The sequence below is a fragment of the Equus quagga genome, chromosome 12 (genome assembly GCF_021613505.1).
Source record: "Equus quagga isolate Etosha38 chromosome 12, UCLA_HA_Equagga_1.0, whole genome shotgun sequence".
NCBI lineage: Eukaryota > Metazoa > Chordata > Mammalia > Perissodactyla > Equidae > Equus > Equus quagga.
The window spans coordinates 107335474-107360820 of NC_060278.1; the positions used below are offsets into that span (position 1 = coordinate 107335474).

Consider the following 25347-nt stretch of genomic DNA (forward strand, 5'->3'; position numbering starts at 1 on the left):
TGCACTCCAGTTAGCTTCTTTCACTGTCATCCTTTATTTTCTCTTCTGTGCCCTATTGTCTTTAGCCTCCAGAACCAAGTCTGAAGTCTCAGCTTAAACATTATTTCCCTGGGAAGGCATTCCTCGATCTCTCTTTGAAGTCAAAACCCCCTCCTCTCCACACTTTTTCTATCATCCAAACGGCTTTTCTTTTCTTTTTTCTGCCATTAGCACTAGATAGACAGTGACTATGGCTTATGGCTATATCCCAGCACATAACCCCCAGCAGGCATTCAGTAAATATTCCCAGAATGGATTAAGTGAAAACAACTCAGTTCCATGGAAATTCTCCACCAGAATTTTTATTAAACAGGAAAATATCTTAAATGACTATGGAGTACTTATTTTAAGTAATGCAAGGTAATTTGGACATTTTAGATAAGGCTTTTCAAAAACAACACGTCAAAAATATCTCAGGAGGCAAGACCTACAGAACCAATTATTCTAAATCATCGTGGTTTATAGACTGAATGTAATGCTTTCATTAGGAGTTGTTAATCCATTTAATAATAAGCAACCTTTGGGTTGAGGAGAGGTGAGTTAAATAATCCCTGATTTTGTAGGAGCAATTAGTTATACATATATTAATTTGCCTGCTTTCAATTCAGGCACGGTTGGAAAAAAAATCCAAGAGGAGAGGTCGTAGGAGTTGAACAGCCAGGCATTCCTTGCAACATTTTCAGAAAGCAAATGAAAATGAACCCTGAAACAAGCCAACAGCAGGGGCACTCATTCACTTAATACACTTTAATCTCATGAACAGAAGCTGGAGATCGAGTCATTGACTCGGGAGCTGCAGACTTCCACCCCCGGCCACCTGCAAGACATCTTGGCGTGGTGTTCTGATGGCACCTCCAGTTCAGCACATCCCAATCGGAACTCACTGTCGAACTCATTATGGTCGCTGGCAGAAACTTGCCCTCCTCCTGGGTTCCCTGTCTCAGCGGTGCGCTATCCCTGGCACACAGGCTGCAAGTCACAGCAGCATCTTGCTGGGCCGGCTCCTCGGCCCCTCCAAGGCTGCTGGGCACTCAGGATTTAACCTCAATCTCACAGCAGCCGTCCAGCTCCTTCTCAGACCCAGTTAACTCTCACTGAGGCTTCCTAACTTGCATTTCCACCTCAAGCTCCTCTCCATAAGGCCTCCTCCTGCAGCTGTGGAAAGGAGTCTCGAAAACGCAGATATGGTCCTGTCACTTCCTCAAAGCAGGCAAACCATAAAATCTCCAAATGTTTCATCCTCATCATAACTAATACTTACTGAGCACCTACTGTGTGCAGCTCCACGCTCAGTGCTCTACATACATTTTTGCATTAAATCCTTCCACATTGCCCTCAGTTAAAAACCTAATTCCCCACCAAGACCCGGCCCTGCCTGCCTCTCCCACTTCATCCAGGCTTCTCCCTGGCCTGCCAGGGGCCAGTCTCGGTTGCCTCTGTGTTCCGAGGACACACGGCAAACCCTGCCCTGGCAGCTCCACTTTCCCAAAATGCTCCCTGCTTAGTCCTAGCTCCTTTGAATACTTTTGTTATATGACTCTCAGCTCAAATATGTTTCTCTTCTTGCTCAAAGTCAGTCTCTCCTATTATCACAGGACACTAGCACTTGTCACCTTCTGCCATTATTTTGTTTGCTCCCTGTTCAGCTTGCTTAGTGGAATGTAGGCTCCTCCAGGGTAAGGATCATGTCCAATTTATTCACCAATGAGCTCCAGGAGTAGCATAGTGCCAGGCACTTAGGGACACTCAATAAACAGTAGTCGAATGAATGAAAGAAGAAATGAAGGAAAGCACAGTGCCTGGTAAGCCCTCCATAAATAGTTGCTATTTTCAACATTCTGGAGCTTATGTCTCTCATGCTCTTTCCCCATGGACGTGGGCATTACCTTCCAAAGCATTCAGAGCTGATGGTGTTAACATCCCTGCTCAAACCTTCCCAGGATGATCAACAGGCTCACTTTTGGACCTCCTGCTATGTGCAGGGAACCATGCTATGGGCTTATGAAGCATCATCTCAGTTATCATCAGCAACTACCCCACGAGGTAGGCCCTCTTTTCCAGGGCTGCACTATCACATTTATGGGTCCTTGGCACTTGGCCTTCGTGGGCCCTTCTTCCATAGAGGAAAATTTTAAATTACATATTAGGGCCAGCCTGGTGGCACAGCAGTTAAGTTCGCGCATTCTGTTTTGGCAGCCCAGGGTTCACTGGTTCAGATCCTGGGTGTGGACCTACGCACCGCTTATCAAGCCATGCTGTGGCAGGCGTCCCACATATAAATCAGAGGAAGATGGGCACTGATGTTAGCTCAGGGCCAGTCTTCCTCAGCAAAAAGAGGAGGATCGGCGGTGGATGTTAGTTAGCTCAGGGCTAATCTTCCTCAAATAAATAAATAAATAAATAAATAAAATTACCTATTACAGTGTGTTTGTTTTTTATACCAATTATAGCTATACAAATATAATCCCGGCTGGACTCAATATTATGATGTTCATTGCTCTTCTGATTTTAAAAGAAATTAAAACATTTTGGTGGGCCCTAGACACAGTGCCTGATAAATCAGCCCTGCTCTTGCGTCAGACGACAAACTGATGCTCACAAGACCAAAAGTCGCAGCGAAGAAGGCGGCGAGCTGGGACCCACACCCGGGCCAGGTGTGAGTCTAGTTTGCAACTTCCATCCGGAGCTAAAACCCCTGGGACCCAACCAGACAGTGCTCCTGGATCAACTCGGGACGGTTACTGGGTGCGGTCCCTGCAGGTCTCCGGCCCGGCCCTGGGCGCCTGGAGCGAAGAACCTGGGACCGCCCTGCGTGCCCCAGACCTCCCTCCAGGCCCCGCCCCTCCCCCGGCCCCGCCTCCAGTCCGGGGAGGCGCGCGGCCGCGGGGGGCGGGGCCGCGGGGCCGCGCGTGCGCTCGCCCGCGGCGCGCTGCGCATGCGCCCTCTTTGCAAGCGAGGATGGCGGGGGCCGCTCCAGGCGCCATCATGGACGAGGACTACTTCGGGAGCGCGGCCGAGTGGGGCGATGAGGCGGACGGCGGCCAGGTGAGGGGGGCTCCGGGCGCCCCCGACGAGGGCTGTTGGTCTCCGTCGCCGGCGCGCTGGCCCCGCTCTCGGTGAGCCCGGCCCCGCGGTCCCCGCGAGCTTCAAGTGCCGCCCGCCCCGCCCCCCGAGCGGCGCGCCCCCCGCCGCCCGCGGGCCCCTCTCGCCGCCGCGCTCCCGGGGCCACGCGCGGCCTCTCCCCGCCTCCGGCCCCGCGCTTGCAGACGGGAGGGGTGGGGGCGGGCCCGGAGCCCCGTTGTCTGATCACGGTCGGCTGTCCCCTCCCCGGGCCTCAGTTTCCCCAGTGAAGGGCTCGCGCCGGCGCCCAGCCCGAACACGCGGTGACCCGCTGACCACTCCCTCTGGGCCAGCCCCCCTGCCAGGCGCGGTGACTGCCTCGCCCCCCAAGGCGGGGCGGCCGTACTCGAAGGGGAGGGCTGGGTGCGGGGCCACACAGTTTTGTTTTTTCTTTTAAATAATTCAATCTTTCGAAAAATCTAACTCATCACGAGGGAAAAAGTTGAACTTTGGGCTTTCTTCCGTGTGTTTGACTGGTTTGCACACCTTACCCTGCAGGGCTTTGGGCTGACTTAATCCATCCTTGGTCCAAGTGGCGCCGAAAGATCTTCCAGCCTGGACCTTGCAGGGTTTGGTGTGGGGCGGAGAGCCCGGACTGGGGTCCCGGCTCGGCCGCTGTGTCCCGGCCTAACTGTGATCCGAAGACCTGCCCGCAGTGCAGCTTTACACGACGGCTTCTCGGGCCCCTCGCCCGCAGACTGATACAGCTGGTCTGGAGGGAGCCTGGGAATTTGCCTTCTGATAAGAGTCAGGATTAAAGATGTTTGGGAAATATTGAACGAATATTTTGAAGGAGGAAGGGATGACGTGGGGCGTACTTCGCTGAAAGGGGGACGGCGGTGCAAAGAGGTCATTGGAGGCGCAAAGACGCGGGCACAGGCGCTGTGTTCGCGGAACTAAGGGGAGTCCCGCGTGGTTAGTGGCCTGGTGGAAGCAGTGGCATGAGGTCCGGGAGGAAGCAGGTTCTGAAGGGCCTTTGAAAGCTGCTGCAAAGAGTCTCGGGCAGGGACTGACCCGGTGAGATTCGTATGTTGGACCATTCCACGGTGTTGGAGGCTTATCATGGAGTGGATGGAGGGTCAGGTTTAGCTAGTTGGAGCCTGTGTTAGCTAGGTGTTTTCCTGCGTTAGCGCGTTCCACGCTCAAGGTTTTGGTTGGGTGTTCATTTTGTAAATGAAGAAAGTAAGGCCCAAAGACTTAGTGACCTGCCCACGTTCATGAAACTAATAAATGAAGGAATGGGGATCCCACCCAGGTCCTTTGTCTCCATTGCCACTTTATCAAACTGCTGACCACCGAAATGGTCTAAATGAAAGAAACTTAGGGTGTAAATTAGCTTAGCGGTGGGTTGGTGTATCCTGTTTAAAATGTCACAGTACTTGTCACATTGAGCCTTCAAGTCACAGAGTGTTAGAACTAGGGCGTATCTAAGGACCCTCTAGTCCCTGGCCCTCACTTTATAAGCAGAGCTCTCCAGTTACCTGCCCTAGGTTATGCAGTCAGGAAGGGCAGAGCCACACCTAGACCCCTCTCTGGGAGGTTGGGGAGTCTCATGTTTGGAGAACTTTAATCATCCTAATTCGGCCCACTGACCATAATTGGCTCTCACTGATGAAGGGTAGAACCAGGTGTTCATTTCGTGTTCATTCTGTGACTGCTTGGAGGAGGGAGAGAGCGCCAAGAAAGGTGAGTGACAGGGGTGGCATGAGCTGAATTTTGGAAGACAGTAGTAGGTCAATTTTTGTGACCCTGATTCTCTTCACTTAACACCATGTTAGGTGGATTGTGGGAGGTAGGAAGATGTGTAAGAAGGCTACTGTGATGAGTCCAGATGATAGACGCTAAGAGCTACTGAAATGCACATAGTGTAGTCTGGCTTCCGGTTGCCGTTGGGGAGTAGCAAGAGATGAGACTGGCCAGGCGAACAGGTGGAAGGTTAAGGTTATGGATGTCTATCTTGGATGTCTTTGTTGAGGGAGATAAGAAACTTTAAGCAAGAGAAAGACATAAGTTTTACGGCTTATGAAGCTCATTGGGGCATCAGTGTGAAAGATGTTGGGAAGGAAGGAATGAAATTGAGCCATGAGGGGAATATCACTACTGCCCAAAATAAGGAACAGTAGAGGTAAAGACGGAAAGAAGGGCCCAATTGGACAGATATGTGTGAGATAGAATCGATGAGTCTTTATGACAGGAGGGAGGGAGGAGAAATTGAAGATGGCTCCTAGGTTTGTGGGTTTGGGGTCAACAGGTAGATAATGGAACCCTTTACTGGAATATAGGTTGTAGGAAGATGATCTGCTTAGAAGGAAAAGATGAGGTCAGTTTTGGATCTAATCAGTTTGGAATATTAGTGGGGCATCCTATTGGAAATGAGAATAGACTGTTGAACACTTGAGCTCAAGAGAGACAGACATCCAGGCTAAATTCTAGAGTTATGGGCAAGAAGGTGGCATGACCCAAGAGAAGACGTAGCAGAAGAGAAGAGGGTCCAGGGTAGAAGCCCAAGAATACAGGCGCATAAGGAGGAGTCTCAAGGGGCAGTCCGGCCTTCCTTCACAGCCTCTTCAAGGCCCTCACACAGATAGGGTCTGAGAGAACACTCCCTCGTCTGCTCAGGGAAGGCACCATGCTCCATCTGCTCCCGAAGCACTTGCTTTCAGGACATGAGTCTAGACCAGGGGTGGACAGACTTTTCTGTAAAGGGCCAGATAGTAAATATTTTAGGTTCTGCATGTCTCTTGTCACAGCTACTCAACTCTGCCATTATAGGGGGAAAGCAGTCATAGATAGTATGTTTAAAAACTGAGTGTGGCTGTCCCAATAAAATTTTATTTACAGAAACAAGAGGAGGGCTAGATTTGGCCCTGGGGTCGTTTGCTGATTCCTGGCCCAGCTCTTACCCCGTTATGTTAGAGTCACTTGCGTGGAGCTTAGTCTCTCTTACTAGTTTGTGAATTCTTTCAGCGGAGAAAGCCATATCTTGTCTTATATTTTCTTAGGTTCCCTGGTGACAAGCACAAGTGCTAAGTACAGAGTAAATATTCAGAAAGCATCTGCTTGTTATTTAGGATGACAATGTTCAAGCTGGGTAGACCTTGGGGTCATTCAGCCGTCATCATCACATCCTCATCCTGCTTTGTCCTTAGATTCGGTAACTTGTTTAAGGTTGCTTCCATGCAAACTGGGCTAGAATCCAGCCAGATGTGCTGATTTGAGGCAAGTCAATGGTCTTTACTTTCTAACTGCAAATTGATGGCTTATGCCTTCAAGAATCACTTCATCAGTCTTTGTTGGAAAGCATTAAATGGCACATATGAAATAATAATAGTGAAAACAATAATAGTTAACATCTGTCGAACTCTTAGGAAATGTTAGGTAGTGTGCTTGGCTCTTCCAAAAATTCTCTCATGGAATACTTATAACAGCCAAATGAGGGTAGGTACTATGATTATCTTTGTTTAATAGAGGAGGAAACGGATACCCAGAGAGGTCAGGAAACGTGTATGAGTGCTGGACATAAGTTCACTAGGGTGGAGTTGTGATTCAAACCCACTCGGTGTGACTCTGGATCCCGTTTTCTTAGCCACTCGTTAGTTGTTCGTCCTATATCATGAGATTGTTGTGAAAGAAAAATGAAATATTGTCTGTGGAATACTTTTGAAAGGGACAGCGTTATACAGATTTAAGCTGAGATTACAGGATATTTGTATTAATGAAAAAATTGCATGGCTTATGGCATTTATCAACAGCAGGAGGATGATTATGGAGAGGGAGAAGATGATGCAGAGGTCCAGCAGGAATGCCTACATAAGTTTTCTACCCGGGATTATATAATGGAACCCTCCATCTTTAACACTCTGAAGAGGTATGTGAGAAAGGTTATTTGTATTGGGAGGAAGGTGGGTGATAATTCAGAGAAAGTTTTGTAATAAACCTAAAAGATGATATGTAAAAGTTAGAATAATGTGATATGGAATGGAAGGCTTCTAGGGGTCCCCCAACACTTAAAAAAACTTAATAACCTATCTTCCTCCTCGCCTCCCTGTTATCCATTCCCATGCCCATCTACATTCATTTTCGTGTAATAGCTTACTTGTTACTTTTTCTAGATATTTTCAGGCAGGAGGGTCTCCGGAGAATGTTATCCAGCTCTTATCAGAGAACTACACTGCTGTGGCCCAGACTGTCAACCTGCTGGCTGAGTGGCTCATTCAGACAGGTGCTTTGTGGGTGCCCCTGTCCTGGGTAGTCAACCCCCCCCTTTTTTAAATAGACCTATGGATCATTATGATGCTGATAAATTGGAAAGGCCTTCTGTGTTTTCCTGGTTTTTCAGTCTTAAATAAGTAAGAACTGAATTTCTTACCCATCTTCATCTGCTTGATTCTTATCTTTGATTCAGTAATTGAGGTTTACAGATAGCCTGCAAATGTGATTCTCATTGAGCTGTTTTCCCTACCATGTTGTAGAATTATAGGATTATACAGTGTATGTTCAGTGTGTCATTTTTAAGAGGTCTATTATAGCAAGCAGTAAATGATGGATAATTTAGGACTGGGTATGATTATGGCTTTTAGCTAATATGATCAAAGTAGAGCCTTACTGTAAATCCACTAAACTGGGTGCAGATGACATCACTGAGTAAGTACTGTCCGGAAACTAGTCGATTCATTGCTGTCACAGTGATTAGATGCCAGTGTGTCTCTTGGCTGGCATCTGCTCTCTGCTGCTTTGTTGGAGTATGTCTTTCCATCTCTCCTACCCGTCTGTTTTGCCAATTTGTCCTTGTCTTTAGCGAGGTTTTGAAGATGTTGTCCTTTCCACGTAGACAAGGGTAGAACATCCTTCTGTGTTCTGCCCTGTGCTCCTTCTTGGGTCTTACCATTGAATATGATTAATAAATATTAATTTTTATAAGAGGTCCAAAATCTTAAGTGGACATGAGCAATTCTGTTGTTTGATTCACAGACTTTTGACCTGACTGCTTTTTCCTGAAGTAATATACAAATTCAGAGATTGCCGTTTTCCATCTGGTTGCTTTCATTTTTTTTCAGGTGTTGAACCAGTGCAGGTTCAGGAAACTGTAGAAAATCACTTGAAGAGTTTATTAATCAAACATTTTGACCCACGCAAAGCAGATTCTATTTTTACTGAAGAAGGAGAGGTGAGGAGTCTTTTCTTTTTCTAATACCAGTTCCTAGGGTCTTTTGCTAATTCCATGTGTACAGTGGAGTATGGCATATTATGTAAGTAATGTAAGAGTTGGGTACTAAAATCGGGGTGTGAGACAAATTGCACAGAGTCGGAGTTGCCCTTTAAATGCTATACTCAGTGTACTGAGATCTTGCATGCAGAGAGGCACACAGGTAGCGAGCGGAGAGGAGGAACAGCAGATTCACACCTCACTCTAGGGCACAGGCTCTGAGTGGTGTGCTGTACTTGTTTGAGTCCTTCAAGAAGCAGACGCCAAGACAGGATTTAGATGTGCAGGAGATTACGGAGGACACACTTGTGAGGGAAGCTGGGTAGGGGCTGCAGGAGCTGGGGGAGGCATGATGCAGTCAGACCCCTGAAGGCAAGAGGGAAGGAAGGATGGTTGGGTAGGAGGAGTCTTAGACGATAGTGCAGTTTTCAGAAGGCTTCAACAATGTCACTGGGTAGTCCTCAGCTGTCACTGGAGCCCCATGTCTCCTAGGAACAGGCCTGCCTCAGGAGCCCTGCCACACTCAGTCAGTGGCTGGGAGCAGCCCTTGGGAAACCTAGCCTTGGGACAAATGGGAGGTGGATCCAGAGTGCAGCCCGCAGTCCGTCAGTCACGCAGAAGAGCTGAGAGACACATTTTCATGGCCACTACACCTGGTGATGGACAAAACCACCTGTGCTATTTAAATTGCCTTTTTCTCTTTCACCAAGGGCATACAGCTGATTTAGCAGGAGTCAATTGTGCGTATGATGCAGCTCCACTGCATACGTGCTTCCACTAGACTCTCCTGTGTCTCCAGGAAGCACCTGTCAGTGAGCTCTTGGGCAGAGTCGGATCTTCCAAGAGCTCTGTGTGGGCATTCAGGGGCTCTGGCTCCGCCACTCGGCTACCCATGTGGCCTCACCACCTCCAGGTCTGCTTCCTTCTCTGGGGACTGCAGGGCCAGACCTCACAAGGGCTCTTCCAGCTGTAATATTCTGTGATTTGTTTATACAACATAATCTTCACTTAAGCTAAGGCTAGGCCTCTTATCTTGCTGTTTGTTTGTTGGCAGACTCCAGCGTGGCTTGAACAAATGATTGCACATACCACATGGAGAGACCTTTTTTACAAACTGGCTGAAGCCCATCCAGACTGTTTGATGCTTAACTTCACTGTTAAGGTAGGAAGAGTATTGGAGACAGATAAAAGTGTTTATGAGTGAGGGTTATTTTATGTTGGTTGGTGGTCTGTTTCCTTTGAAAGGTCATATTTGCTGTTGTTAGTAAAAGTCTTCATCGTTTCACTTTAGAAAGTCATACATTGAGAAAGAAAAGCATAGAATATGTACCTGTGTTTGTGGATCAACAGGGACTATGTTTTAGGATTTGCAGGAATGTATTTATAGAGTCTGTTGTGTTCTGAGAGGAGCCTTTAAGAATGTTTCCTTAATCTTATACACAAAGAAACCAAGGTGGGGTTGGTTAGCCTGGGCCACAAACCTAGTTAGTGGTGAAGCAGGGATCAGAGTAAAGGTTTGAGACCTGAGACCACTGCTTACTTATCCCAGCTCACCACAAACACTGTTGACAATCAGCCTTCTCTGAAATGTGTGGTCACTACTTGTTGACACTTTCTTTGGCTTCTTACTTTTGTATTGTAGCTTATTTCTGATGCAGGGTACCAGGGGGAGATAACCAGTGTATCCACAGCTTGCCAGCAGTTGGAAGTGTTTTCTAGAGTACTTCGTACTTCTCTAGCTACAATTTTGGATGGAGGAGAAGAAAACCTTGAAAAAAACCTCCCTGAGTTTGCCGTAAGTTCTTTACTTTATGTATTTCAGATTAGAAGGAACCTGTTTTGGGTCTTGCATTTTCAAACATAAAATGCTCCTTTCCTTTAGAGAATGTCCAGGTCGCAACGCACCTTCCAAGATAATAACCTCCACGCAGGAGAACTGTTGAAGTTGGACTCTTTCCTCTACGTATGTCATTGCTGCAATCACGAAACCCCAAACTCTCTCTCTGTTTTCAGAAAATGGTGTGCCACGGGGAACACACATACCTGTTTGCCCAAGCCATGATGTCTGTGCTGGCCCAGGAAGAGCAAGGAGGCTCCGCCGTGCGCCGGATCGCTCAGGAAGTTCAGCGCTTCGCCCAGGAGAAGTGAGAGGCGGTGTTTCTGCCTACCCTAGTCCTCACTAGGTGCTCTCCACAAAATCACCCCCCGCCCCATTTCCACAGCCACAGACTCTAGGTCCTCCTATTTTGACCTATAGGTAAACTTGCTTTTACCCAGTAGAGCTGGAAAAGTCAGGGTAATTTTAAATACATGTAGAGAGCTTGCTTTCTAAAGTATTGCTTTGATGAATATTTTGTAAAGTATTTGATTATTGTTCAATTCACTGGATATATGAACCTGTATTTTCATGTAGTAGGATTCATCAATAGCAAGTAACAAATCTTGAAATAGTTATTCAGCAGTCTAATTGTTATTTTGTAGTACATATCTTACAGAGCAAAATTAGCTCTTCTTATCTTTCTTTTCTACTAATGGACTCTCAGTAAGATATTTGAAAAGTGTGTGGTTCCTTTTAGAAAGTCTGTGAGCTGTATTTGAATCCTTCTTTCCCAAGTCGCTCCAAATGTTGTTTTCATAGCTCAGTTGGTAGACCAGTGAATGACATAAACATGAAAACCCAGAGGGATCCATACAACTCAAAGTATTAAATGTGAAAAAAGGATGAGAAGAAGGAAGGAGGGAAGGAGCAAGGGAGGGAGAGAAGGAAGGAGAGGGAAGGGAAGGGTCATTAACAACATAGCCCACCTTATTAACAATGGGATATGTGACTTCTTCCATCAAGGGGCCATGATGCCAGTCAGATCACACTAGCATTAGGCACAGCTGCCTCCTACCCCAGGGCTTGTCAGGCCCTTGGTGCTATGTTGTCCAAAGGAGCCCTGAATCCAGCCGACATCACAGTCCTGTTCAAGATGTTTACAAGCATGGACCCGCCTCCTGTTGAACTTGTAAGTTGCTTTTCATTTTAATAATAAGATGGGATCCCCCATTGTTCATCAGAAGGGTTATTTTGGAAAGTCTGTGTTTCTCTTAATTCTCTTAAGTCAGTGAGTGCAAATTCCTGTTGAAATGTTTCTGTCCTTTTCCTGGTCCCATCACTCTCTCAGAGCTGCACACATTAGTGCACCTGTTGGGCAGAGCACAGCAGCGGGGTGGGGGTGGGGGAGTGAGTGGCATGCCCTCACTCCTGCCCTAAGTGGGTGTGGACTTACCTGCCATCTCTCTCCTGCATTCCTTTCAATGGCCTTGTTTCTCCCCAGATCCGAGTGCCAGCCTTCCTGGACCTGTTTATGCAGTCACTCTTTAAACCAGGAGCCAGGATCAACCAGGACCACAAGCACAAGTACATCCATATCTTGGCATATGCAGCAAGTGTGGTTGAGACCTGGAAGAAGGTACTGTCAGTTCTGAGAATCGATGGACTTTTAGGGAGATAAGTAACCTCCTCTCTTTAGCATTATTTGGAAATTTTGGCTGCAAGAAATCATGAGCCCATCTAGTTTCAGAAATATTTTTTCTCGTGTTTATGCATAGAGTGCTAAATGTCTCAAGAAAATGTGCATAGTGTCTATACTGCTTATTCAAACTCTAATTGAAGCGTGAGTAAAGAAATGAAACTGACTTCCCCGAGCTGCAGACCAACACCAGTCTCACTGGTTTCAGTTTCTCTATGCTGGGTGACTGAAGTTTGACAAGTAAATTGACTCCTGACTTGAGAGATAGGGAAGGTGCTTTGCAGAGAGAAGTGGCCAATCCCACATTACCCCAACTGCAAGGGTGCAGGCTCCGTCAGGATTCACCACTGTTGCCTGTGTTTTCAGAACAAGCGAGTGAGCATCAATAAAGATGAGCTGAAGTCAACATCGAAAGCTGTTGAAACTGTTCACAATTTGTGTTGCAATGAGAACAAAGGGGCCTCTGAACTCGTGGCAGAGTTGAGTACACTCTATCAGTGTATTAGGTAAGCAAAATGAAACTTATTTCTAAACGTAATCCTTTTGGGAGGAAGTGGCTTGAGTTTTCAATTAAAAGCTCAAAAAACATAAAAGCTTCAGAGATACTTACTTATTTATTTTTTCTTTTTAAAACATATGCAGAGAACTTTAAACTGTTTGAGCGGTGTAATTTTCAGAGCTTTGCTTGCCAGAAGTCTGTTTACAAATTAGACTTAAGAAAAAGGAAGACCAACCAGAATTATAAAAATTGATTTGAAGAAAAAGGTCTATTTACAGTAAAAGGCCAACAAAAGATTGCTGCCATAGAAGTGATTTGCAATTATGCCAATTATATACATAAGTAGTCACTAGGAAAGCTTACAAATTGGCTGTCCTCTCAGGCAGTTGAATCTTTCCCCGGTTAATTTGTACTAGGGACAAAGAAGGGATTTGCTAAACAAAAGTAAACTTCACCCCAGCCCACTAAGCTCACTGTTTTGCATTAATGATCTTTTCCTTTTAAACCAGTAAAGTGGTTTAAAGTAAGCTGAGAATTGGGTTCTTGCACTGCACGTTTGAGAGGATGCTGACTCATCAGACTGTTCACTACGAAGCATGTCCCTGGCAGGGCATCTTGAAGAGTGAATTGATGGGCTGGATTGAGCTTGTTGTTTTATAAACCTTTCTAACCATTTAATTTTGGTGTTTGTTTTTCTAAAAAACTTGTTTAAGGAAGCATTATTTACCTGTAGGTTTCCAGTGGTAGCAATGGGTGTGCTGAAATGGGTGGATTGGACTGTCTCAGAACCAAGGTACTTCCAGCTGCAGACTGACCATACACCGGTACACCTGGCACTGCTGGACGAGGTAGGAGGGCTCCAGGACCGTGTTCAGCATGCTCTCTGTGCCTTGTACTGTTTATGCCTGTACTTCTCGCACATCTGTTCAGTGAGTTCAAGAGACACTCTTTTCAATGAGGATTTTCCTTTTAAGGAACTAGTTTCAACAACTCTGTAGATTTCTCAGTTTTTATCAAGTCCCTGAAGGGATGAGAGATGGTACAGAAGCTGACCAGCCCTGGGGCAAGTGTTGAGTACCACCATTGTCAGCGAGAAGCTGTCTTTGGTGGCTGTGACAATGATAGTTCTCTATGCTGATGGTGAGCCTAGAGACCCAACCATAGTGCTCAGTGCGGCTTCCTTTGGCCTGTTGTAGATCAGTACCTGCCACCAGCTCCTGCACCCCCAGGTCCTGCAGCTGCTTGTTAAGCTTTTTGAGACTGAGCACTCCCAGCTGGATGTGATGGAGCAGGTGAGCAGGTGGCCCATGGGGTTTGTCGTGCAGTTTGGGGAGAGGACCCCATTCTAATGGACTTCTCTGCCCCTACTCTTGTAGCTTGAGTTGAAGAAGACCCTGTTGGACAGGATGGTTCACCTGCTGAGTCGAGGTTATGTACTTCCTGTTGTCAGTTACATCCGAAAGTGTCTGGAGAAGCTGGACACTGACATTTCACTCATTCGCTATTTTGTAACTGAGGTCAGCAATACACTCTTCGTTTCACATTTCATACTATTGACACTAGCAGTGCCCTTTTTGGTTTAATTTACTTCATTTTGTACCTAACTGAGAACTGTGCTTTCTGATAATCATGGTGATAACAATGACATAGATACCACCTTACCAAGCACCTGCTGCCTGCAGGAACTTATTATGTGCTTTATCTGCATTACCACCTGGGTGTCTTAATGTTGGAGGCTGATGTTGTCAACAGGAAGCAAAAAGTGGGGAGAGAAGGGTGGTTTTCTCCTGACTGATTGTCGTTTCATTAGCATGTTGGTGCGATGCTGCTCACAGGCTGTGCGGGAGGAGGAATGACCTGGTGTTCTCTCCTCCTAGGTGCTGGATGTCATCGCTCCTCCATACACCTCTGACTTTGTGCAGCTTTTCCTCCCCATCTTAGAAAACGACAGCATTGCAGGCACCATTAAAACAGAAGGTGAACATGACCCTGTAACGGAATTTATAGGTATGGTTGATGTGAATGTCCCTTTGCTACAATTTTAAGTGTCATTTTTTACCTCCTGTTTCTAACCCAGTGACTGTTTGCCTTCTGTTTTTTAAAGCTCACTGCAAGTCCAACTTCATCCTGGTGAACTAATTTAGAGCACCCTCCAGAGCTGAAGTGGAACATTCCAGACCACTTGTGGAAAAATCCTTTCCAGAAACGTGTGTGAAGAGGCTCGGTCAGCATCTTGCAAATGGGCTCTGCTGGGGGAGGTGGATAACTCTGTTAGAAAGGAAAATGTTAGCAGTGTAAGTGAATTCTATTCACTTTCTCTACTGAGAACAGTCCCCTCTCTTTGTTGTAAGTCCAGGGCTGCCCCGAATCCTGTTTACAGTGTTCTTTCCCCCCGTATAGAAGCTAGGTTCGTGTTACCTCTTGGGATGCAGCCAGTTGTCAGCCCCAAGGGTGGCAGGAATTCAGAAACAGACACTCAAACGAACTACTTTCAAAGTTGACTTAAGTTTTCTCACAAGAACCCGATTAGCTAGTTGATATTTTATTGTAATTGTTTTAATTTTCCAAGAACAAATAAAAAAAAAAGCCATTCTGGGTTGGAAGGTGTAGATCCTGGTATTACGTTGTTGTTATGTGTAAATAAGGCACGTTCGGGCTCAGTTCTTGTGTGCAGTCATATTTTATTCATTGCTTGGGCAATTCGAAATTGCCATCGCCCCCGTCTGTCCCCACCATTGATTCTAAGATGACATAAGAACTGGTGATAAATCTAAACTGTTTTACCTCTTAAATGCCACATCATAGATCACAGTTGCCAAAGAGAAAATAACGAACCATCTATTGAAGGAAATGGAGGCTATCGTCATGGCAGGGGAGCAGTCCTCTGCGGGTGTTTAAGGCATCCCACTATAGACTCTTCTCTCGGGAATATTCTTTCAGCCGGTACCACATCGGTCTGCATGTTGAGGCGCCCCTTCTAGGTGCTCACTGCCATTACCAGATGACAGATACCAGTTTGATTTGAATATCAACCCCCAGTTCCTTCAAACCATGGCAGTAACAACCCAGTGCCTGTAACAATAGATCGGATCCCCTCTGGTTATAGTTCGTGATATTTCTTAAAACACTGCTCTTCCGGGGACATCTGCCTTAAACGATGGGGTCCCCAAATGTGCAGGACTTCTCAATATCGAGGTTGTAATAGTTACCCTTCCCGTCTTTATAGGTGCTGGTCACTATCCTCATCCAGCCTCGCTCGCCCTGTGGGTGAGAAGTGGGATCGTACATTAGCTCAGCAACCCACAGACTCCTAATTCTCCCTCTGCTTTCAGGGTAGAGAATGGGCCTCCTCTCTACCTCATCACTCGGCCTCAGGCTGGGGGACGCAGCACTCAAACCACCCACTCCGCTGCCCCTTCCCTTTCCTGGGACCCACATTCAGAAATAACCTTTTGTGAAATTTTTAACTTAGTTAATATTTAATGGGTTTGTGGCCCCGTACACCAGAAGCTAATTAATGTCACAAAAATGTTGACTCTTTAGACCAGATGATTTGACTTCCTACTAATATCTCCATTTGTAGTCATTTAAGAAAAATTGACATTTCATCACTTTGACATTAATCACTTTCCCCCATTTCATATTAATGAATTTCTGTCTTAGACTGTTAATGGTTAATACTAAGTCTTAGAAATTAAAATTCTTGCAGTTAATTTATCTCCCCTGGATTTCTGGCCCAACTCAAAAATATGTTTGAAAAAAATTACACAGTATTACTTAGGAGCTCTGAAACTGACAGGAAGAAGAGTGTTGTAAAGGAATGAGCTAGCTAAACGGAAACCTCTAAAGCAGTGCTTCTCAGCCAGGGGGATTTCTCCCCAGGAGACATTTGGCAGTGTCTGGAGACACTGGTGGTGGTCACAAGCGGGGGACAGGGAGAAGGAGCTATCAGCATCTAGTGGGTGGGGGCCAGGGATGCTGGTAAACACACCATGATGCACAGGACAGCGACAGCCCCCACACAACACAGAAGTACCTGACCCCATGTGTCACTGTGCTTGCTCCTGAGTTGGAGCAAGAGGCCCCTCTGCTCAGGGCCACAGTTCTTAGCTACAAAGCCAACAGAGCCATCACAGTTAGAATCTGGAAACATCTTACCCACGGTTCACCCCATGAATTCCGGACAATCCAGTACTCGATCCCATTACTGACACCCCACCCGGCCACAGAGACGATATGGTTTATGAAGGCCGTGTCGTGATATTCGGCGTAGATGCCTCCGGTGTAGTTAGCCATCTTTTCTGTGGCCATTATACCGCAGCTAAGAGCAAGCGATTAAAGAATTAGCATTTTAAAAAGAAAGAATTTACCATCTTCAGAAGTGGTCGTGTAAATCCAGCTCAGATAATCAGAGGATTCTGCCTAAACTTGTGCTGTTCCTCCCTTGGTGTCCACCCTCCTGAAGCAGCACCAGCATCCCCACAGCGCTCGCTGCAGCCCTGGGGCCTTTGCATGAAAGGTGCACTTCACTCACAGTAACCCTATGAGGGGCACGTTAGTTGAGCTTTACTTCTGAGAAAACGCACGTGGCCGCTGTGTCCCCAGCCTAGTGAGTAAAGTTGGCCAGGACACGTGAAAACGGCCTCAGGTCCCATCCGCCTGCAGCGCGCCTGCCCCGGGCTGGCAGCAGTCTCCTCTCACCTGATGGGGCCATTTTTGTAGATTTCTGCCATCATCTTCTCCCTTCCGGAGAGGGAGCCGTAGTCGCTCACTTTCCAGATGGTGTAGTTTTGGATGGGATGGCACTCCTTGAATTCAGTGCATGTTCCACATTGGTTAAACTTGTCACACTCTGAGGGACAGCATGGAAAGTTAGCGTGAGACCGTCTCACCACTAACCCGCCCAAACCCACTGTCCGCTGTTCCTCTTTAGCTGGTAACGGAATCCTCTCGCCATCAGGTGCTGTTTCATTATGCTCTTCTTTCTGCTGCGAAGGATTTATGACAAGCCCTTCCCCCCCCACCTCGGTGGAGAAGAAAGGCAAACACTAATTAACGCATAGTAGGCACTCAGAAGACAGCTTTTTTGGTTTTCCTTTAAAAGCCCGGAGAAAGGCATTTTCACAATACTCTACAGCTGAAGATAGAGTGTAATTAAATTATTAGCTCTTAATCAGATGATTCTATTGCTGGCTAGTGAATAAGCCAATACATTTGGAAAAAAGTAAGCATTTTCTGATTATTTTGGTTTGAGGAGGTATCAAGAATTAGGCTTAAAAAGACAAACTGCAGTACTTAGCTCTGTAAGACTCCACTCCATCCCCTTCGCTCCTCCCAGGCCCTGACATCCTCACTTTGTGACCCCCATCCTGCCTTGACCCTCGGCCTGCCTGTTCAGCGCTTGCAGGCTACCTTTTGCTGTTAACAGTTTCCTATCTGTCCAGACTCCTCTCCCAGGACAGGAAACTCCTTAAAGATTAAATTGTTGGCTTAATGTGTCCCTTGGACACCAAACGCCCAGTGCCCAGCACAACAAGAAAGTGGGGGATCTGTGGCCACATTTGCTAATACAAAGACAAGACTATTTGTTGCAAACAATCAGGTTCCTGATGAACTCCATCTGCCCTGTCATGCTAGGTGGGTTGGAGGGGCCCGGCCTAGGCTGGACCAGACCAGTTCAGGGTGAGGCAGGCTGCGGCCCCAGGGGCCACCTGATTCTGTTCTCCTTCTCAGTGGGCCTTTTCTTCCCTTTCATCCGTCCTTCTCACTTCTCTGACCCCTGCTGTGTTTACCACTTCAACAAGACTCACCCACCCCGGCTGGGAGAATTCTTTCTGGCTGGGCAATATGGCCCAGGAGGCAAAGTGAGGGCATCCCACGGACACGAGACAGTGCTAGAGTATGCAGCGCCACTTCAGAGGGCACGGGGGCTGGAGCAACCCTGTCATAGACGGAGAGAGCAGGGCGGAAGAGCACCCCAGGCTCCCCCGTCCTGCCGCCCTCCTCTCTCACAGCCTTTTGCGTTTGTTCCAGCTCTCTGCTCTGGCTACGAGGGAGCTCTGACGGGCAGGTGACTTAGACTGCTAATTATGGGTTTGAGGTTTGGACTTTTTCTTTCCTTCGGTTTCCAAGGGGAGCAGACTGGAAGGAATGTGCCAACGCCAGGAATTCCAGGCCAGCTTAGGTCAGCTGCTCCATGCAGCACCCCTCAGCTCCAAATCCACCTGAATGTGCACGGACCAGGTCCAGGGTCGTGGGGCGGGAACTGGGCTGATGCTTTTTCCAGGTGGGCCCCCTTGTTTCCAGTTCAGGGCAGTAGCCTGCCTGCTCTCCCCACCTGACTCTTGGAAAACTTTCTCTTCCCTCAACAAGGGCGGCATGCACCTCGTCCACGAAGCCACCAAAATGCCAACACGCCACAACCCAAAGCCCACAGCCAGGCCCGGCCACAGGAGACTGAGACACCCTCCCCAGGTCTCTTCTGTTGCTTCTCAACAAGGACTACAGGCTCCAGCTTCCAGCTCCCCTAGACTCACCAGGTTCAAGGTGGCAGGACACTCCCATCTCTGTCCCACCTTCCCCTAGCACCCTGGCCACAGAGCCTGTGAAGCCTGGGTTGGCTTAGGCTCCACGCAGCACTTTCCCTGGGAAGCAGGCGGTGGGGGCAGCAGAACCTACCCTGGTCCTTGGCCTGGTAGTTGTTGCAGGTCTCGTCAGGGATGCCATGCTCATGGGCGTACTCCCACACCTGCAGGTCATTGCCCCCCTCGCAGGAGCCCGCCTGGCCGCAGTCGATGACTTGTTGCACAGACAGCAGGGTGGAGGGCCACGCCCCCTTCCTTTTGATGTTGATCCGATCTGTAAGGCAGCACCCACACCTAGTCAGCACCCACCCTGCCCTACCTGCTGCTCCAGCTGCTGCGCATCCCTCTCTGGAGAGCCCTCTCCCACAGACCTTTTCAAAAAGTCTCAGCTCTGCAGAGAGGCCTCCGCTGGCCCTTCCCAGGCACGGATGTGTCTGCCCACTCACTGTAAGTGCCATGCGGGCAGGGCAAGGTCGGTGCTGCCTAGCTGTAGATGCCCCATGAGTGTCTGCTGAAGGGGTGAAAGGATGAAAACTCTACCCCCTGTGCCAGGTGGGCTGGCACCAAAGACAGAGCCAGGAACACAAGACACAGTCCCTACGCTCCTGGGGCCCCTCCGGAGACGGCCAGCGAGAAGCAGCTCCCTCGTCTTTCCACCACCCAGTCTACCAATTTTCTGCATCCACAAGCCCATTTCCTGTGACAGCAGGTGGCGTGTCCCGACCCAAGGCTGAGATGGACCCCGCGTCCCTCTCTCCCACCACATCAGCACCTGTACAAGCACTTGGGCCAGCACCACCTCCACTTACTGCCACGGTTCTCCGCCTCCTAGCTCAGCAGCCAGGACAGCTGTCTCCACTCCACTCCCTCTTCTCTCTTCAGCCCCAGCCAAGCACGTTTTCCACCCCTTCCCTCTGCTCAAGTCGCTCTGATCCAGGCCCATGGTCTCCACGCTGCCGCTTCTAATGGCTACTTCCCCTCCTCATCCGATCCCCTCTTCAGCAGCAGTCAGCAGCCTGGCCACTCCATCCTTCTATGTGCACCTCCTGCCCTGAGCTTCCAGTACACAACTGTCCTTGGACACCCTGTGCCTCACCGAAGCCCACTCCCTCCCTCTATGTAAGGGCGGCCACAGCCCGGCTCTGGTCTCTCCCTCCACTCCTGACTCATGGATCCACTCCCTACCTGAGCCACCCAAAGAAGGTCTAACCCACTTCTTAGCATGGCCCCACACAACTCTCCATTCCCCTCCCCCCTGCTCTTCGTCTTCCCCACACATCCACCGGTACACATTCACACCCACTGTGCGCCAGGCCCTGTTCTCCATGCTGGGAATACAGCAGCAAGCAAAGCAGACAGAAGCCTCGAGCCACACCCAGCTCACGGAGTGGGGGAGACAGGACAAGAAACAACGGTGAATGTGGAAGCATGAAGAACGCAGTGCTGTGAGGAACATAAAAGGGGAGAGAACTCTGGGGGGCATCCTTTACAGAGGGTGGCTGGGGACCTCTCGGGTGGCATCCATGGGAGGGAGGGAGCGTATTTGGGAGATCAGGTACTTGGCGTGAGAAGATACACCCTGGGCTTCAGCCCTTAGCGTCCAAACTGGGTCCCAACACAGAGCAGGGAGCCAGCTGACATAGGCTCTTGTAGGTCAAGAAGGATTTGTCTCTGTCTGCGTGAGATCTTTAGAGGGTTTCAAGCAGAAGAGAAACATGATCAGACCTGGGTGTGAACAGGCTCGTTCTAGCTGTTTGGGACCTGACGGCAGGGAGGCAAGGGAGGCAGCAGGAGAGCAGTCCTGGCTCGGGCGGCAAGGCCCGGTGCACCGGGTGCAGGCCGGCGGCTCAGGCTGGGGTGCCGCGGGGGATGTGGCAAGAAGCAGAGGAGTTGGGAATATATTTTGAAAGTAGAAGTGACAAATCTATGAGGGTGTAAGACAGAGGAACCAGCTGTGGCTCTAGGCTTCTGCCTGAGGAACAGGAAGGATGAGCTGCCGTTTGGTGAACCAGGGAGAAGAATCGGGTTTTCAGGGTGAGGATGGCAGTGGAAAAGACAAGCTGTTCAGATCTGAACATGTGAGGTGTGGGGTGTCAGGTGTTCAAGCAGAGGGAGAGAGGGCAGCTGGGTGTCAATGTCGAGTTCAGGTGAAGGGTCTGGATGAAGCAAAGGACGCAGTCCTGGAAAACCGGATGTTCGGAAGTTGGGAGGGCGAGGAGGCCGGTGGGAGGCGGGGTGCAGGGAAGGCCAGGGAGGCAGAAGGAGTTCCGGGCATGTGGTGGAAGGTGAGGAAATGTTTGGAGAGCTGAGCAGGCGCTACGAAGGAAGGTGAGGCCTGGGAGCTGACACTGGACCTGCCCCCGTGGCGGCCGGTGACCTTTGCAAGGACAGAGCCGGTGGAGTGATTCAAGGACAGAGGAGAGGAGCCCTGAAGTGGGATGCCAGCTGGAGGGGTGGGGTGGAGGCCCCTACGCATTTGTTCACAGTGAACCAGGGGCTCGGATGGGAAGGAAGGCCAACTGTGGTCTGCTGGGCCTATGCCCCTGGAAGTCCCCTTCTGGAGGCTTCTATTTTCTCAGGGAAACAGGAAGAAGGGCTCTGTTGCTGGGGAAGGTGTCAGATGGTTAAGGAGACAGAGGGAGAAGCAGTGGTGAGCTCTGGAGACAGAGTCCACTACAGAAAGGTAGCAGGGCTGACCCTCTCAGTCAAGACCTGTCTGAAAAGGGATTGCGTCAAGGGCCACCTCCAGCCACCCACTCCCCTCCCCGCCCTGCAGTCTCCCGTGACTCCCTCTCTGACATCCCTCCAGGCTTCAGCCAGGCCCCTCCCCTCCCCAGGACCTAGTCAGCTCCCCCCCTCCCGCACCCATAGAGCCCCACCACTTTCAGTTCCTCAAAGCCAGCTCCATTCCTGCCCCAGCCTTTGCCCTGAACCTCAGCTTCAAGGCCTGGCCACACCCTGCCTGCCTGCTTGGCCCAAGGTCTTCCAGTGGCTCCGGCGGTTAAGCCTCTGGCTCCACATTCCCCTTGTCCATCTCCACTCCAGTCAGGGGGCCTTCTCAGCCACCCCTGAGGGCTCCAGTACCTGGAAGCGGGGCCTCAGCCTACCTGCCCCTACCTCTTCCTTCCTGAAGAGTCAGAAGTATGCTCCAGCCCCCAAAGAGAGACAGGGCAGGACCCTCAGGGAGACCCCGCCAGATGGCCCAGCTACAGCTGGCTAGCTCTGGGGTTCAGACCCCACTGCTCATCCTAAAAGCAACCTAGCAGAGGTCCTGGACCAAAGCCCAGGCTTCTGGGCTCCCCTCCGGGCTGTGAGACCATGGCCAAGTCTCCGACCTCCCTGCCAGGAGCCTCTGTTTCTTCATCTGCAAATTAGGAGCAACCGCAGGGCAACTGGGAGGCTTAAATGAGAAGACACACAGACAAGGGCGATGATGCCACCGAGCCTGGGCAAGCAGCAGTAGCCACACTGCTGTTAATCTGTTTAACACAATGCCGTACCTGCGGCAGGCCTGCCCAGTGAGATACCCAAGTCAGGCAGGAGGCAACGCACCCCAGCCCTCCCAGGGCCAAACTCCCAGTCAGAGCCCTTCTCCCATGGAATTCCAGTGCGACTTCAGGCTCCTGGAACCCTGGCTGCCGCTGGAGAGCCCCTCCCACATGCTACCAGGCGGGCCTGCGGCTAAAAGGAGGCCCAAGGCTGGTTTGAAGTCTCTCCTCCTCCCTCCTCTCCCAAGGGAGGGTCCACAGCCCTTTCAAGTGGTACAGTCCTCAGCTTCCCTGCTTCCTCACAAGCCTTCCTGCCCTGTGGCCAGCCGGCGAAGGAAGAGATGAGAAAACTGGCCAGCCTCGCTCAATACTCCAAGCCCAGGACAGGCATCTCCTCAAATATTAACCGCTGCTGAGAAGCAGCTTCCCAGGTGTCCCCAAACACCGGGAGGGGGTTCAGTGAGTTTAAATTTCTGGTTCCATCCCAAATGGCCGGGATCATAAGCTCTGGGAGAGAGAGGGCACCTGGGAGCTCCTTGTCACTGGGCGTCAGTCCTAGTCCTGCCTGCCACCCACAGGCCCACCCTGCACAGTGGAGACACCAACTAGCCTGTGTCACTTCGGCCTTTCCTCGATGGTGAGGGGCAGCAGAGGGCACAGGTCAGCTCCCCTGGGCCTGAGAGGCTCAGATACCCCCCATCCCAGGCTGAGAGTCGTGGCACCCTGACAAGGAGGCAGCCTGGATAGGCCTTCCTGTCCTGGTCAAGAGGGCCGTGGGGCCTCCACCTACCTGCCATGGCGCTGGTGCTGCCGTGGGCCCAGCAGGAGCCGCAGTACTGGGGGATGTGTTGGTTCCTGGTGACACTGACATAGTTGATGCCATCCACATTGCGCCAGTCCCACTCCTTGGGCAGATCCAATGGGGAGAGGTACTCATGAGGCCGAGGGTATGTCCTGGGAAGAGACCACCAACCCCAGGATCATCACTGGGGCCCTCTCCCCTCCCCAAAATGAGAGGGAACAAGAGTGAGCACCTCCATCACCAGGTGAGCGCATCTCACACTGGGAGACCCCGCTCTCACAGAATGTGGAGGCAGGGCACCCCCAAATGCAGCAACCAGACTGCTCCCCAAGCAATGCCGCCAAACGCCAGGGAGGTGGGGCTAGCCTGCCCTCTGCGCAGGTGGGGCTTGTCCAACCCCAAACACCAGGGCTCCCCTGGATGGGAAAGAGCACGAGCGACTCCCAAAACAAAGGAGGATCCCACCCTCCAAGGTCAGGAGGGCAGAGGCCTTGGTTCCTGGCACCCCAAGGAGGCGGCAGGAGTCCCCAAAAGGCGGGAGTGCGCCCCAAGCCCCGGCAGATGGGCCAACCCCGAAGCCGGCCCGACCTGCGCCCCAGCTTGAACAGCTGGTCCTCCCGCAGGGGCCGATAGCAGCTCTGGCCTGAGCGGAAGTAGAGGCTGGCCCGCGCCGTCCCCGCCAGCAGCACGAGCAGCAGCAGCCGCGCCGGCCCGGACGACGCCATGGCTCCCGCGCCGGGTCCTGATCCGGGTCCTGATTCGGATCTCCTGGGCGCCTCCGCTCCGGCCCGCGCCCTGCAGGCCCTCGTGCTCTGGCCCGGGCCCCGCCCGGCCCTTAAGGTGGCGGCGCGGGTGCCCGGACACACCCCCGGGGCGGGGCCGCCCGTCCTGCCCCGGGTGACCTCGGCCCCTCCCTGGCTGGCTGCCGCAGGGCCAGCCCCGAGAGGGCCGCTGGCCAGGGGCCCCGCCTCCGCCCCTGGTGGGGGTCGCCCGAACTCGGGTCTCGCATCAGGCCTTGGAGCCAGACCCCAGACCAGATCCCACCACTAGCCGCTAGCCACGTGGCTTGGTGGCTTGACTGAGTACATCATTATCAGACCTTCAGGGCTCCTGGGGCAGGGGGTGGGGGCTGCAGGGTCTGAATGGCCCTGCCAGCCATAGATTCCTGGGACCTGGAGAGGTGCCACTTGTCCCCACATCCCACTTGGGCCCAGGACTCCCTAGGAGTGGGCAGGGATCTCCCCAAGTCCTGAGCTGTCCTGCCAGAATTGTGCCCTGGCCTGGCTTTCCGAACCCCATTTCCCAAAGGCCCAGGCCCTTTCTGGAGAGATGAATGTCCCTCACAGAGAACACAGGCGAGGTCCCCCCACACAATGCCCCTAAAGGAAAATTGCACTTGGCACATAAATCATTACTTCTATGTTCCAACTTCCAGAGATGCTTGAAAAGTTTCCTGCTAACAAAACTCTTCACAGGCAAATGGGGAACTGAAAGCAGAAGTGGGACCCCCACGCCTTGATTTCTTAATGTACCATGAGTTTCTCCCTCCCTCCCTCCTGCTCCTCGTGAGTGGTAGTCATCCAAGCAGGTCACAAAATGGCCTTCCTCTTCTTGTAAGAAAAGGGTCAAGGCATTTTGTTCTAGGGCTCCCATAGGCCTTTGCTGTAGAGTCCTCAGATGAACTCAGTGGGTGCTCACCATGTTCCGGCCACCCCTCCCTCTGCCCACACCAGGCCGGCAACCAGAAATCAAAATGGTGGCCCCTTTGATGCGGGTCCCGTGAGCCGAAGAGTCGAAAGAAAGATTTCTTGGACTCTCAAGGTCTGGCAGTGGTGCTCTTTTATTTAGAGAATAGTACGGAATAGTATGGGGACAGGACCCATGGGAAGTAAAGAGCTGCTGCAAGGGGACAGGACCCACGGGCAGTCAGAGCTCCTGCTGCTGCCCTGAGTTGAGGGTTAGAGCTAAATTTATAAGGCACGGGTACGTGACTTATTTTTACTGGAAAAGAGAAAAGATGATGTAAAAAGTCATTAAATGATTTCAGTGCAGATGGGGTCTGGTTATCGTGCGGTCGTATAACTTTAGATACGA

The 25347-nt window shown here is 50.4% G+C and overlaps 2 protein-coding genes across 5 annotated transcripts; one reads left to right on the plus strand and one right to left on the minus strand.

Moving 5' to 3' along the window:
* Nucleotides 1-2949: 2949 nt before the first annotated feature.
* On the plus strand, nucleotides 2950-14988 carry NELFCD (negative elongation factor complex member C/D). Of its 4 annotated transcripts, none has more exons than XR_006891092.1 (15): nucleotides 2950-3084; nucleotides 6912-7027; nucleotides 7272-7381; nucleotides 8217-8326; nucleotides 9420-9527; nucleotides 10008-10160; nucleotides 10379-10509; nucleotides 11208-11373; nucleotides 11686-11820; nucleotides 12247-12386; nucleotides 13113-13227; nucleotides 13576-13671; nucleotides 13756-13807; nucleotides 14257-14386; nucleotides 14484-14988. XR_006891092.1 is itself a non-coding variant. In XM_046678919.1 (15 exons), the coding sequence occupies exons 1-15, from the start codon at nucleotides 2998-3000 to the stop codon at nucleotides 14516-14518; spliced, it is 1773 nt and encodes a 590-aa protein (XP_046534875.1). In that variant the 5' UTR covers nucleotides 2950-2997; the 3' UTR covers nucleotides 14519-14988. The 4 variants fall into 4 exon arrangements, 3 of the variants coding, with proteins under 3 accessions (XP_046534875.1, XP_046534877.1, XP_046534876.1); XM_046678919.1 differs by having other exon boundaries at nucleotides 13756-13896; XM_046678920.1 differs by having other exon boundaries at nucleotides 2983-3084; nucleotides 6915-7027; nucleotides 13756-13896.
* Nucleotides 14989-15043: 55 nt separating this feature from the next.
* Nucleotides 15044-24082, minus strand: CTSZ (cathepsin Z). The gene is made up of 6 exons (XM_046678922.1): nucleotides 23842-24082; nucleotides 23242-23405; nucleotides 19058-19237; nucleotides 17081-17231; nucleotides 16538-16700; nucleotides 15044-15640 (listed from the first exon to the last, which is right to left on the minus strand). Exons 1-6 carry the CDS (start codon nucleotides 23976-23978, stop codon nucleotides 15530-15532), a joined length of 906 nt encoding a protein of 301 aa, XP_046534878.1. The 5' UTR covers nucleotides 23979-24082; the 3' UTR covers nucleotides 15044-15529.
* Between the last annotated feature and the right edge of the window lie 1265 nt (nucleotides 24083-25347).

Coding starts and splice junctions, on each gene's coding strand:
- NELFCD (XM_046678919.1), top strand. CDS start 2,998: ATGGCGGGGGCCGCTCCAGGCGCCATCATGGACGAGGACTACTTCGGG. Junction 11,374..11,685: donor ACCCGCCTCCTGTTGAACTT/GTAAGTTGCTTT, acceptor GTTTCTCCCCAG/ATCCGAGTGCCAGCCTTCCT. Junction 13,228..13,575: donor ACCTGGCACTGCTGGACGAG/GTAGGAGGGCTC, acceptor GGCCTGTTGTAG/ATCAGTACCTGCCACCAGCT.
- CTSZ (XM_046678922.1), bottom strand. CDS start 23,978: ATGGCGTCGTCCGGGCCGGCGCGGCTGCTGCTGCTCGTGCTGCTGGCG. Junction 23,406..23,841: donor CTGTTCAAGCTGGGGCGCAG/GTCGGGCCGGCT, acceptor GTCTCTTCCCAG/GACATACCCTCGGCCTCATG. Junction 19,238..23,241: donor CAGCACCAGCGCCATGGCAG/GTAGGTGGAGGC, acceptor GCTGCCTTACAG/ATCGGATCAACATCAAAAGG.